Raw genomic sequence first — 15000 nt, forward strand, 5'->3', positions numbered from 1 at the left:
CAATATCTTAGCAATTTTAAGAGTGCGGCATCCCTCTGACTTTTCAGAGTCAGTTAAATCTCTTTTTTTGGCCCATTTTGCCTGAGGAAAAGATGCCGCCTAATAATTATGCACACCTTGTTATAGGGTGTTGCTCTCCTTAGGCCACACTCTCCCTCATTAGACATATCACTGGATATGCTTAAATTCAATAAGTATTCAGGTTTATACAGCTTGGAATTGGAAAATATGCATAAAAATCATTATATGATCAAAATACTCTTGCCTAATACAGTGTAGTCTATTCCAAATATAAAGTCAAACTGTGACACAATATGTACACAACTCATTAAAATTTAGATATACATATTTAAATGTACAAGATGAAATACTGAAACAATGGGTAAATATAAGTGAAAGAAAAAAATTAAAGAAATACAGTTGTGTAAAACAATGTCTGACTGCCCCTGAATAAGCCATGAAGATCTGACATTGGAGTGTCTGAGACAATTTAGTTGTTATTATTCCCTGTAAGATGTTTGCAATTTTTTTGAAGAGCTCCAAAGTAGCTACTGGACATTTCTCAGACATTTATCTAAAGAATAAATATAAATTATAGATAATAATGATTTATTATCTATTATTAGATAAAACATTTATCTAAATAATAAATGTAAAAAACTTGCTCTTATTTACCTTCAGACACAGAATGCTTTTAAAACTGAACTGAAATATGTCAGCCATCAGTCATAAATAGATGTATTAACCCCTTCAATTTATTCTCTACAGGAGCTGTTTTCAGATTAAAGTGAACTAGAAATAGAAAACTAGATATAGTACATTCCCTTGTAACAGGTACTCCATAAACTGTATGAGCGGTAACAAGTACAGAGGGCTAGAGTCAACATGTCTGTTCTTTGCAGTTGATGTTATCCTCTTAGAAACCTCTGAGATGGACCTTCAACAGCACCTCCAAGTCTGAGGTCATGGAACTCTCCAATAAATGAATGAAATGTTCCCTTCAGGTGAAATGAGAAAACTTGGCCTTTATGGAGGAGTTGAAGTGTCTCAGGAAAGGGAGCACGAGATTGACAATTGGATTGGGTCAGTGGCAGTGGTGCTGTGGCTTTGAATTTGTTGTTGAAACAGAAGTTTAGTGTTAGGACAAAGCTCTCTGCATACCAGTCAATCTACATCCTTGTTCTCACCTGTGAAAAAAGAAGATCTTTAATACAATGCAAATGAGGATCTCTGCATTCTGGAAGGTCTCAGAGTAGAGCTGCTGTTCCTCAAGATTGATAGGAGTCTATTTAAGTGGTTTGGGCATCTTATAAGGATGCCCTCTATTTGGCTCCAACTACATCTGATCCAGACACGTCCCACCGGAAGGAGACCCAGAGCCAAACCAGGATTAGCTGGATGGATTACATCTCATATCTGACCTGGGAGCTGGAATCTGTTGCAGGGAAAAGTCTGGACTGATCTCAGCCTGATGACTGTGACCCTCACCAGTCCAGTGCTGTGCCCATGGCTACAATATTGTGTTTATGGCTTCAGTATCAATCACACAATTAGGCATAAGGGTAAACCAACAATACAATAATCATGATCTATAAAATTTGTCTAGTTTGAATGTTACTCAGGGATACTCATCTTTCTCTATCTGTCTCTCTCTCTCTCTCTCTGACACACACACACAACAACAACAAAAACGTTCAGCGAGTTCAGGTATTCGTATATTGGTTATATAATATTAATAATTAATGTATTGAGAATTTTGAAATTTTTAAAGTAAGATTTTGGAATGCATTGTTTTTGCTGCCCCACAATATTACATGCATATTCTGCTTAAAATATAACTTTTAGTAAGCAGCATTTCTTGATGCCTTGATTTCAATATAACCTTTTGGATACATTTCATAAAGTAGACTTTTATAAAGTATGCTTGTTAGCTTTCCACAGTTCTATACATTAAAACATAAAACAATAGCCTAAGCAAAGAGTACAGAAGCCCAATGTAAAGTCTTGGCCTAAATTCAAAATCTTCTAGAAAAAATAAAATAAAATAGCGTTTGCTCCAGTTAATCTGCCGTAGTTTGCATCAAAAGGACCTCTCCAGTTGCCACCGGTGACGCGTCCCTTGTCAACCAGGCACCTCCCTTGTCCCGCCTCTCCATCGTTATTTGTTCATTCTTCTCAGACCTCCAGAGATTCGCAAGGTATTTGGTCGGATTAGCTGTCAATTTCCGACAAAAAATCTATTTACAGTAGGATGAAAAGAAGGCTCAAGTCTCTCTTTAGATTAACGAATCGCTGATCGTTATAAAGTGTAATATCTAAATAGCTAGGTAGTCTGCATTTTCCCTTGTAGGACTAATTCGTCATAGCTAGTATTTTAGTAATCTTTTTTTTATTTTACTTTTCATCCACTGACGCAAACGACTTTCGAAAGGATGTCTTCGGACGAAGACAGGGCAAAGGAGATTCTGAAGGGTTTTAAACTGTATCCTTAAAATAACTTGACACAGGCTAGCAGTGCTAACTACACTGTAATTTAACTAACTAACTAGCTAGCCAGCCAGATATTTTAGCTAAATGAAATATGTTACGATCACAGGCAGCTATCCGCCAAGATACGATACCCAAATTTAATGCATTAGGCCAGTAACGCTAGTTAGCTAGCTAGCTGTAAAATTACAGTCGTGTTTACTAACTAACGGTAGCTAACTCGGCTAGGTTAGCTAGCGAGATGGTCGAGCTAACGCGACCGTTAATTTCTAGAGGTGGATGCGCGAGGCTGTGTCGCGCGCGGGATTAGCGAAGTAACGTTAGCTAGCTGCGCCGCTAATTGGCCATCCCTAACCATCTGTTGTAATGCGTCGTTCGTGGTAGTTCTGTCAATAATTTAAGGGCGATTGGGCAGTAACGTTAGTTAGCTAGCTAATTAACATGCTTGTTTGCTATCGTGCTAGCTAACAGTTAATATAGCGTTGTGTGACCTAGGATAAATGCATTAGTTGCTAAAGCTAACGTCTTTAAAGTAGTGTCTGTAAATCCCGCTAGCCAGCCAGGTAACATAAGGTCGCTTGCTAGTAAAAACTTTATTTTGCAAGTTTATTTTTGCAATCTGAAGCTCTGGTTAGCTAGCTATGTAACTTGGGTAGCAGCTAGCTAGATAATATAGCTGTACTCTTCAGCAATACGCAAAACCTGTTACTGGATGGTCCTGTTTCTTTTTGCAGGGATACAAAATTGCATCTACATTTGGTTAACTAACCGCTAACGCTAGCTACGTTACTATTAAAAGTTGCATGCAAGTACTAAGCCGCGGACAGTCGAGCCTGCTGTAAAATTTCTACGTTGAATTTATAGATGCTTGTCATAGTATATGTTTGTTTCTGTGTGTAGACCATATTTATATTGACAAGAAGTGTCTGATTACTTCTGGATTGTTTAGCAAGTAATATTAAAGCCTTCCTTGGGAAGTTGCAAACTAGATGCTTGTGGGGACCTGGTTCATGGAATTGTTAGTCACGTGATTGTCACTCCCACCAAGTTTGTGCTTGCCTGCTGCTTTAAATAACATTGACTACTGCATCTTAAATTGGCTCAGTAATAATCACATAATTGCACCTGCAGCTCTGACATACTGTCGTAAAAGGTTTACGTACTGATAAAGAACATTTGATCGGTACTGACAGTCCTGATGTAGTTTTGTCTTTTGAGTCATGACCCCTTTCAGAAGATAACTGTTTATCTTGGAGGCTGGTAATTCTTAAATCCTTGATTTGCAAGCACAAGATTTTGTTGCTTTATGTTCGTCATCACTGTCTCTTGTGTATTGTCACTCTGAATCTTTTGAACATTTAAAAAATAATAATAAAACCAAATTTATACCACTGTAATAAAAACAGCCGAAATTCAGTTTCAGGCATCAACCAGTCTAGGAAGAATGATTGCCAGTTTCAGTTAAAAATGTGTAAATATATTAATAGATTTTTTTTCTAATAAATTCACACCTTTTTTGAATATCATAAAATGTTTAAACAGGTCTGCCCTTTGCTTGTTAGTTTGTCATCAGGCTTGTATTGTGTGCATTTACTCTCTCGCAGTCTTTCGTCCTCTTACAGCTAACAGTCTAAATATATTATTGCAGTAATATTGAATCAAGAACATTTGGCTCAGAATTGCAAAATGATGCTTGTTTGTTTGGCATGTCATGACCCTGTTGTGTTGTGCATCTGTGATTCTACATACATGAGTCCCAAGGGTGGATGTGGTGTACAAAGTAATATCCCCTTAGAGTAACACTCGTAAAATTACGCATACAAATCATGCTTAGCATTGCTTCTGAACATTGTGCTGTGACAGTACAAGATGTATGCTAACATACTAAGTCTTGAAACATTTGGGAAGAGCTGAATAATGCACAGTAATTTGTCAATAGAACCAGTACCTGTTCTTAGCTTTGTTTTGCTTTAGGTCAGAACATCTGAAAGAATGCCTTGTTTTTTGTACTGCATGATTTATGGTAGACTAAATGGAAGCCGTCTGAAACAGTGGGTAACTTTTAAATATGTCTCTTCCATCAGTGAAGCCTTGAGACTAATTAGTGTGACTGTGTTATTGTTTGCGAGTAAAAGGGTCTGTCCCCTGTGACTCAACATGCATCACTAGTGTGCTCGGTAGGTGTGATCTCAACACCTGTCACCACTAATGTGTACTGCTATGGCCGACTATCAGCAATAGCACCATCCAGTTAAGCAGGAGTTCTTCATAGTGTTATATTAATTGTGCTATGTCCTCATTCTAAATGAAATCTTGTTTAGGCATTAATGATTTGGTCTGTAAAATATATTAATCAAAATGTTTCCATAACTCTTACAAGTTGTCCACATTCCTGTCAAGATCCAGTGCAGTGGTGACTAAGAAAATGCCAGTTTTAGAAGAAATTCTCTAGAACTCTCTAACCAGCCCTTTCAAAATACAGAATCAGCTTTACAGAATGAGGTAAATGGGCATAGTTTGCCATGAACAAAATGTGTGCTATGTTAAGTGTGATTGAGACATGTTTTAAGCATGTTTTTAGAGAACATTGTACACATTTGAATTTGACTACTGTTAATTCTGTTAGTTAATTAAAATGCATGTAGAGCGCTATGGCAAGAGATGCATCGTGTAGTGTATAGACTGTCTGGTCCCTAGATGTAGGTCCTTTAGTGGTTGGTTACCAGGGTATGGCTTTGTGTTGTGGACTGCTGATCACACACGGCCCTCTGTGCCTGTGCATCTTGTAGGGAAGAGTGGAAGAGACATAGGTGGTCTAAAGATGAAGAGGTCAGATGTCACTGACTTGGAGCACAGTGAATTGCCACAAGCCATTGTTGCCACAAGCCATTGTTCTAATGTCTTTAATAAGGTCTTAACTAGGGTACTATCTAGCTGTCATTTATTTGGGGCATGGGCTCACTTGGTGTTATAATTGTAGGAATCGCTAGATTTGAGTTAAAATCAATAATTAAAATTAAAGGGATAGGATTGGCCTCCTAATAAAAGCTCTGAATTAGCAGTTCTAACTTTATGTCTTTGTTTCCAAATATAAACTTCAGAAGAGAATATTGATTTGCCAAATATTTGCTTTGAATATGGAGGTCTTTTCCTTTTTTAGACTTTAACTGCCTTAACATGTCTTCAGAAACTGGATGAACTTGAGGGATGCAGAGACAGGGAAGGTTCTCTGGCAGGGTACTGAAGATCTGTCTGTCCCTGGTGTAGAGCATGAAGGTATAAAAGTTATTTCAACTCAAATGTCAACCAATGTCAAAGCTGCTGGCATTGTGTTCTGGGACCTCTAGTTCATCTGAGGGTTAGTTTAAGTGATTAGAGAGAGGCTTTTCTGCAAATTGAATGGTTTTTTTTTATGCTATCAGTGTTGTAATAATGTAGTTTTATTTCTTGTTTAATTTTTCACTTGTGGATCCCCCATTAAAATATCTACTTTCTTTTTTTTTCTCTGGGTTTAATTTCAGGATTTGGGGGGGGGGGGGGGGGGGTCCTTCATCTTATCGGTTGTCACATCACCGCTTATGGTTGGACGTTTTTGGCTGGCAAACTACTCTGTCCAGCCTGTGACAGTGATGCATGTACAAGCTCCAGCAACACTAGTGTCTGAAACTTATACAAGTGCAACAAGAACAACTATGCCATTGCTTTGCGAGTGTCATTGTTGAGAATTGTCCACCACCTAAATAATATCCGGTTAGCAATGTCCCTGTGCTTAAAATCTAACTTGGTTTAAGGGTGGTAGAAGCCGACAGGATGAGCTAGACTGTAACTGTGGGACCTCTAAAATGGATTGTGTAGGAGATTAAGTGGGTGATGAGTTCAGATGCAAGGTAGATGGTACACTAATAGGGCAGTGTACCATCTACCCTACAGCTCAGTGGTTAAGGTTCTGATTATTAATCAGAATGTTGCTAGTTCAAGCCCTGCTGCTGCCAAGGTGCGATTGTTGGGACCCTGAGTGAGGCCTCAATTGCTCAAATTGTTGTCAGAATTGTAAGATGCTTTGGATAAAAGTCAGCTAAATGCCATAAAAAAAATAATAATAATGTGGGTGGTGAGGGTTGTGCATCGGAAATAAGCACTACAATGCACTTTTTTATTTATTTTAATTCTTATTTTCTTAATTTATTCTGTATATTTTTGTTTGATTTCATATACTATATTTGTATTAATCATGTATGTTAATTCAGGTTTTATTTTTATCTTTCATTTGATTTCTTTGAATTAAATTTGATTCCTTCTAACTTTATTTTAATAAATTGTATTTAACATTTTTATTTTTTGGCAGAGACCTTCCTGAGGTGATTGATTTCAGAACATCAGTTTATTATCTTATGTGACACACTTAATTGCTGTGTATGACAAGTGTTATACAAATAAACTTGCCTTGCCTTCAATAAGTGGATGAAATGTTATCACTAATTTTTGCACTTCTAGCTCGGGTTCCGAAGAAGATCCTAAAATGTAAAGCAGTCTCCAGAGAGCTTAACTTTTCCTCATCTGAAAAACTGGAGAAGTTCCGTCTGGAGCAAAAGGTTCTCTTCAAAGGCCAGTGTCTAGAAGGTTGGGCTGAACTTTTTCATCACTACCCTTCTAATTCACTCTTTTTTTTTTTTTTTCTTTTTTTTTTTTTCTCTTTTCTTTGTCCTGTAAGCTCATGTGATGAATGTCAGTTCTGAGCTTTAGATATTTGAGAATAGTTGGTTAAAAGTTTTTATGATTGCATATCTTTATATATTTTTGATTTTACAAACTGATTATTATTTGAGGTGTATGGTCTTATATGGTCCTTCCCTTTGCCTTGTCAGAGTGGTTCTTTGAATTTGGCTTTGTGATACCCAATTCTACAAACACATGGCAGTCTTTGATAGAGGCTGCACCAGAGTCACAGATGATGCCTGCTAATGTGTTAACGTAAGATTTTTTTAAAAACCTGCATTAATATACTAATAAATAATATTTTACAAAGTACGATTTCGACTTTGAAAGTGTTCAGTATAGCATTTTATTACATGTTTGGTTTCCCGTGGCCTACAGCTTTAAAAGGGTTTCTCTTGTTTTCTTTTTCCCCTCTCCTCTCTTTGTAGTGGAAATGTCGTTATAGAGACAAAGTTCTATGATGATGATCTTCATGTCAGCACCTCCCGAGTACGGCTATTCTACGTCTGAGGTGGGAAGCGGCTACTTTTAAATAAAAAGAAAGATGTACACATTCCTATGAGCTTTTCTGGCCAGAGGAGACTGTGCATAATACTGTTGTCATGGTGCTATGATAATGGTACTAGAGGGAACAATCTGAGCAAACCAAATTTCAGGTCAAATGTTGACACCAGTATAATGGCATATAAAGACTTTTATATAAGAGCAGTGATGCTCGTTGCTACCTGTTCATGTAAATTTTCATTTGTAATTTTATTTCCCTTTTATCCGGTTTTATCCTGCATTGTATACTGCTTCATTGTCTTCTATTTTTAAACATTTCCTTCTAGTCTTTGAGTTTGGCTGAAATCATTGTGGGGACTTTTGTTTATTTTACTTTTTAGGAAAAACTGTAAGATAGTGTTTAAATACATGATGTATTTATGGATTAAAATAATGATATCCTGGAGTGATTTTCTTCTGTGTCTGCTGTTTTTCATTCATACTGTATAAGAAGCACAAAAAACAAAGGCTTCTTTCTCTGTTCTTCACTGATCTCTGTGGACGTAAGCAAGCTCCTTTACCCAAAGCTGCTATAGGAGTGAATGCTGTTCTCTTGAGTTCTATGCAGGTAGAAATAACTGGAATTTTCCCTTCCACTTGGAGAAAAGAAAGGTATTTTAAATACAAGCTAATCATTTAATTGTAGTGACTGTTAATGCAAAACCTAACGTGCTCAATTTTTCATTGGACCATTTTGGTCAGTGTTCGGAGCCCCCTCCCTCGACTTTGCCTTCTGACACAAAGGCAGCTGGTTGACTTAAAATACTACTTATTTTAAGGTGAGCAAAAGCGCAGAAAACGAAATGTCAACATAATGCACTATATTTAAAAATGCAATAGAGTCAGTCAAATCGCTGGAAAACGACGGAAGTACGGTTGCGGGGGGGGGGGGAAACTACGAATCCCACAAGTCTCTGGTGCGAGAGCGGAAGTTGAACGTTGACCTTGGATGTCTGTCGGTAAGCATGGCGAATAAAGATCCAAACGTGAGTACAGTCAGTATGTTATTTGTGGTCGTATTCTGTTTTTGTTCTAGGTAAGGTATCTGTAAGATGAGAGCAAGTTGCTATATCAAATGTTTATCTAACTTAAATCTTGCTTTAATGGATAAGCAATAAAACTTGCATCTCCTTCATTGCGACTTAATGGCTGGCAACTTGGTTAATGTCTCGAGGATTCTGGGCTAACTGTATAGGGCAACTTATTTCAGAGCAAAACGTCATGCTGCATTTTAAAACGTCTTTGCTGCACTTTAAAGTCAAGAATGTGATTTATAATTACGGATGCACGACACTGGTCGTCTTTCTAACTGGTAATGGCAGGCCTGCTGTGAAAAGCTATCGTTAGTGTTGCAGAACAACTATCGCTAGCTAGTTAGATGTAGCTAACTTGAGATAAGTATGCTAGCTAACTAGCTTTCAAACAAGCTGAAGATATGGACAAATATGAGAACCACACTAAAAGTTATTCGTGGAAAAAATCGTATTTATACTGCAGATTATTTCAAGGCTAAGATTAGTCGGCTTTAGAACAACCTTAGCTAACTGTTAGCTCGGTTAACTGTCCAATTGAGAGCTGGCTAACCTAACTAATGTTCAGTCAAGTGCATGTTTACCAGTGCTAGTTACCAACAATTTACCAACTGCAGTGAATTAGAAATTGGATACATTTTTCATTGCTCCTGAGTATCTTAGGGAGTCTTATAAATAAGACCGTTGCATTCATTTAGCAATTACCGTAATGATCTGTCCGTGGGCAATCTAATTCTTTCTTGAATACGGAAGGTGGCGCTGTTGCCTCACACATTTTTATTGAGTCCAGTTGATCTCCATTTGTAGACTGACTACACAGAAGCAAGCAGTTATATAGCTGACAAACCCATGGTCTTAGAGCGTCCATGTGATGTGGAATGTAATGATTATACTTTTTCTTTCGCAGGGGTTCCTTCAGCACTTGAGGGACATTGCTAACCGCCTGTCCTCTGGCTCCAGGGGAGTAGGGATTGGGCTTAAGTTACTTGTTGGTGCTGGAGCCCTTGCCTATGGAATCAGAGAGGCCACATACACGGGTACTTCAGTTTCTGTGTCTTTCAAAATCTTGCTCATTTCACTGTTTTAAGATGCTTTGACACTTTAAATAAAGGCAAATAAATGCAAGTATTTTTCTTAGAACAAATGTCCCTCTGTAATTAATGTGTGCTTTGGAAGATACAAACTGTACAGACTGCATTTTCCCCCCTACTTCACTGAAAGGCTTGTAGTCAGATATAGCTGCATGATATTGCAAAATTCATATAACAAATTACACATAAGGACTATTGTTTCTGTTTTGTGAGAACCTAGTTGAGACCCTAACCCTAGGTACTGTTTGAACAATTATATTTGTGTTATGTTCAATTTCTGTTCAAAGTCAGGTCAGCTCAGGATATTTTGATAATGTCCTGAGCATGACAGATTAATAAAACAGTGTGTCTGTTACATTTTCTGTGTAGATGTGGGTCATGCATATTATTAATTAAATAACATCTGATTATTGTGGTGAACATTTAACTATGCTCTTTCTGCAGTGGAGGGAGGCCAGAGAGCAGTCATCTTTAACAGAATTGGTGGAATGCAGATGGACACTGTGTTGTCTGAGGGGCTCCACTTTAGGTAATGCTTTTAAATAGTGTTTAGACAGATTTAAGATCCACTTTAAAAATCCTTTATTAATCTTACTGCTCCCATATCAGTGGTCCAATCCATATTACTGTTGTTCTTTTAAGGATACCATGGTTTCAATACCCCATTATATACGATATCAGAGCAAGACCACGAAAGATTTCCTCTCTGACTGGAAGTAAAGGTAAATGTTATTGTTAAGATATCACTGATATAACCCTGAGTTGTTACAGCATTCATCTGATTAGTGCTGCCCGAAGTGAGTTTTCAAATGCTCACTCTCAAAACACAGCTAATACAGTAATACTGATTCTTTTATTATTAATGTTCACCATGTTTCTTGATAATATTACCAGTAAGCAGCAGCGTTACATTACTGATATGTAAATGGACTGAAAAATTTCAGGCATGGCCTGCCAAACAATAGGCATGCTCTGAAGATTACTGTACTTTCCTACTTGAGATAATTGATCAAATTTGTCAGGTCTTCGTGGTATACCAATTGCTTGCCTCTTATTTTGCTCTAAGCATTTTTCTTATCACCCGATAATTGAAAATGTTCCCACACAGCTGACTTGCCCTCTCTAGTGTGCTGTGCTCTGAGGCCAGGTGATAAATTAATAACCTGAATACTTAGACTGCTCATTTATAGTCAGCATTCCAAATGTACCCGACTCAGGACTGTCCCGTAGGATTCCAAGAATAACTTCTCATAGTATTGTAATGCTGATTTTTGTCCTTTGTGGACCAGACCTTCAGATGGTGAACATTGCGCTGCGGGTTTTGTCACGCCCTATGGCCTCCAACCTTCCTTCCATGTACCAGCACCTGGGGAAAGACTACGATGAACGTGTACTGCCCTCCATTGTTAATGAGGTCTTGAAGAGTGTGGTAGCCAAATTCAACGCCTCACAGCTCATCACACAACGAGCCCAGGTAAGTGGTATCATTTTAAAATTCTGTTTTTTTAAATATATATAATTATTATTTATTTATTTTTCTTTTCTAATTAACATCGGGGTTACTATATTGTGTTGATTGTCAGGTCTCTTTATTGATTCGCCGGGAACTGTTTGAGCGAGCTAAGGACTTCAACATTATTCTTGATGATGTGGCCATTACAGAGCTGAGTTTCAGTAAAGAGTATACAGCAGCCGTGGAGGCCAAGCAAGTTGGTATGTATTAGACTGATCTGCATCTGCTTTTACCAGCCCTCTTATTGGGTTTTTGTAGGACCTACATATTGTTGGTCATGTTCTTCAGCCCAGCAGGAGGCACAGAGAGCTCAGTTCTTTGTGGAGAAAGCCAAACAAGAACAAAAGCAGAAGATCATCCAAGCAGAAGGAGAGGCCCAAGCAGCCAAAATGGTATGGATGATGTACTTCTTACCTAGACACAAGAATGACCCGCCCCTAAACCATGGCTCAAAAAAGGAAACATTGTGTTGCAAATGTGTGTTTTACCCTATGTGGTTTTACCCTATGTGGTGGTTATATGCCAAGGTACTATTTCGCTTTTACAGTTAGGTGAGGCGGTCACGAAGAATCCTGGTTACCTGAAACTTCGCCGAATCCGAGCAGCTCAGAACATTGCCAAAACGGTACACCATGAATCCTCAGTGATCATTTTGGCTAGCGTCACCCCCGGTGTTTCCTAAAGCTTAATGTTTATTTAGTTTTAAGCTGGCTTTTTTTTTTTTTTTTTTTTTTTTTTTTTTGCCAATTCTATAAAAGCTTTGGGATTTTATTCTCTGTAAATGCGCTATTTGCCCTGTTTGACCAATGCTTAGCTTGTACTAGAGGTTTTACTGTGCAGTTAGAAAAGGCATATGATTTAACGTCCTTTTCTGTTGCAGGTTTCCACCTCCCAGAACAGACTGTATCTGAATGCAGATAGTCTAGTCCTGAACCTCCAAGATGACTCTTTTAACAAGTATGTTTTCAGTTCTATTTATGGTGTTATTACCAAATTAAGTAACCACAGGCATTGAGTAGTAATTTAGATTGTCTCTTTGAATTGACATATGTATTTCAAGCAAATTGACAAATATAATTGTATTATATATATGGCTTATAGACATAGAAAGTGGTGTTAATCTTTATGCTTTTGTATATTTGTTTTTTCAGATTGTCACTGGGGAAAAAGTAGTTGTCTCAGCGAGGACTTTCACTTCAGTGTGTACAGGAAGCTGTCTGCTAATCAGGCACAATTTTTAAGGTGCCAGGGAAGACTCTGAATGGTGGCTTCTTGAAGTAGCTCTAAGTCTACATAATTTACTTTGTCGTCATGACTACTGTTCAGGCTCATGTTACTGTTGTGTAATTTGTTCATGAACATAAGTTGTATATTTAATGCAATACTCAAGCTGTCAAAAAAAATGTAAACATTTTTTTGCCACTTTTGGCAGTGTCAAAAATGATGTCCTTAGTGATATAATTCATACGATGAAGGCCGACTGAAAAAATGTAAAACAATAAAATAAAAAAGGCCCCTCTATTCTCTGATGAATGACCAGTGTCTTTGCTGTACTTTTGACCAATAAGATAACGTGACAATTGTGAAAGGACAGCAAAATAAAGTCTTTTCTATTTCATCCACTTCTTAAAGCTGTCCCTTTGTAACTAAGTCTTTGTCAAAGTATTTAAATGATCCAAAACAAAGTCTGTATTGGCAATGGAAAATGGAGACAAAGCTGCGTCAATACCCAAAAAGGTTTATCAATAAAATCTAAATTGTACCGTTAACCTCTTGCGATGTTCAGATTCAAAGGAAGGCTGATTGTTTAAATCCTGTTGAAGTCTCTAAACTCTCTATTTAGCTGCCCAGAGTTGTTAAAAATCTGCTACATTTGTGTAAAGATGTGTATCTCTCCTGCACCAACAGGACTGAGAACTGAGAAATGGCATCTTTCCAAAAGCTGTGGCTGCAATAACATCTTATTGATTACACCCTCTCCATCCCATCACCTTGCATTTTTAACGCTAGACTTCTCTTAACACTTTCACAATCACTCCACACATGCAGGCAATAAGTAACTATTATCCAGACTATCTGTCTATAACACCTTTAGTACAATGTAATTGCACTGCCACTTCAAACTGGTGTTATTTATTTATTCATACTGTTCATATTGTTGCGCTTTTGCTGCTCCCACTGCCTACTGTAAATTGCATTTCTACTGCAATCTACTCTCCTGCTGCTGTTTATGTAAACTGTAATTCTCACTGCAATCTCAAACCACAGGCCACCCTGTCATTTATTTCAAACTGTATATTTTGTATATTTTGCTGCTTTGGAAAGGCTGTCAGTAAAATTTCGTTATACTCATGTATAATGCCAATAAAGACTCTTACTCTCCCCTTAAATGTGCTATAACTGTACGTGTCTTACCTTAGACCTGCTATATCTGTGTGTATCTCTCATGTTAAACCTGCTACATCTGTATGTATCCCTTGCCTTAACTGTGCTACATCAGTATGTATATGTATATGCTACATACCACCACCATCAATGGGTGAAATGAGAACACCCTAAAATAACTTATTACTGTGCTAGTTTCCCTACTAGATTTGTGTTTGTAATCTTCACGTCTTCCTGTCATATTGGACTGAGTGTAACAGTACACTTAGGCATGAGTCGACAATTTATTTGTTGGCTGAGTCCCACAGCAGAAGTAACCATGCCTGAGCTAAGCAGATAAAGGCAGTAAAGTTGCTGACTGTCTGCACTTTTTAATGGATCATCAAGGGTTCCATTAAAGCTCTTATTCTGCACTGTGCTGTCTCCATCATAACTGTCATATTAAGCAAGATGCACTGGGTTTGTTGGATTATTTTGACATTGTAAGATCCTGTCAGTGAATTTATTTATAGACATTCTGTGTTTCTCTTAGGCTTTGTTTTGCTGTTTTTGTTATATCATAACCTCTGTGTTAAACAAAGGTCAGCTCGTACTCTAAATTACATGAAGATGCTATTGAACATCACTTGGGTGACCTGATTCTGGCCCTTCATGCCACTAGGTGGCACCCAACACTAGTCTTATCAGTGTCAGACGTCATTTGAAATACAATTGTAGGCGGGGTTTCAGATTTATGGACTGAAGCAAATTCTAAGGCATGTATTCATCCTTAATGGGCTCCTTACAATGTATGTGCAATGAAAAGCTCTATTGAGGCAGGGGGGCTGCGGACCATGTGTTCAGGAGCACACTCAGGTCAGTTGGGTGTTAACGTTCACGCCCCGGATGCCCTAGACATCTCACCAGCACCTCCCAGCCGCATACAAGCCTTACCTCTTTGAAAAAAAAAGGATGCTGCTCTTGTTTATCACTGGTGTCATATGACGTTTACCAGAGGGGTATTTGTCACATATTTTGAAACCCTGTTTGAACAATGAGTTACATTAGAAAAATGATTTACTTTCCTGAGGGGATTACAGTGGTATGGTGTTTTCTTTCGTTTCGCCCCAGCAATTGTGATATGCTGTGATCCTTCACCTGAGCGTAACGCATGAGGGGAATGGAGTGGTTGGCGGCTAGGTTAAGGTGATAGTCCCTCCCTCATCCTGCAAAAAAACAAAAACAAAAAACAAGC

The 15000-nt window shown here is 38.0% G+C and overlaps 2 protein-coding genes across 2 annotated transcripts; both read left to right on the plus strand.

Annotated features, from left to right (window-relative positions):
• Positions 1 to 2182: 2182 nt before the first annotated feature.
• Positions 2183 to 8152, plus strand: pde6d (phosphodiesterase 6D, cGMP-specific, rod, delta). Its single transcript, XM_027013576.2, has 5 exons — positions 2183 to 2482; positions 5675 to 5763; positions 6982 to 7107; positions 7353 to 7458; positions 7632 to 8152. Exons 1-5 carry the CDS (start codon positions 2433 to 2435, stop codon positions 7711 to 7713), a joined length of 453 nt encoding a protein of 150 aa, XP_026869377.1. The 5' UTR covers positions 2183 to 2432; the 3' UTR covers positions 7714 to 8152.
• A 505-nt stretch (positions 8153 to 8657) lies between these two features.
• phb2b (prohibitin 2b) lies at positions 8658 to 12999 on the plus strand. The gene is made up of 10 exons (XM_027013575.2): positions 8658 to 8732; positions 9685 to 9814; positions 10313 to 10397; positions 10511 to 10590; positions 11158 to 11342; positions 11452 to 11581; positions 11670 to 11773; positions 11929 to 12006; positions 12262 to 12338; positions 12533 to 12999. The coding sequence occupies exons 1-10, from the start codon at positions 8712 to 8714 to the stop codon at positions 12552 to 12554; spliced, it is 912 nt and encodes a 303-aa protein (XP_026869376.1). The 5' UTR covers positions 8658 to 8711; the 3' UTR covers positions 12555 to 12999.
• Positions 13000 to 15000: the final 2001 nt, after the last annotated feature.

This window comes from Electrophorus electricus, chromosome 3 (genome assembly GCF_013358815.1).
Source record: "Electrophorus electricus isolate fEleEle1 chromosome 3, fEleEle1.pri, whole genome shotgun sequence".
NCBI classification, from domain to species: domain Eukaryota; kingdom Metazoa; phylum Chordata; class Actinopteri; order Gymnotiformes; family Gymnotidae; genus Electrophorus; species Electrophorus electricus.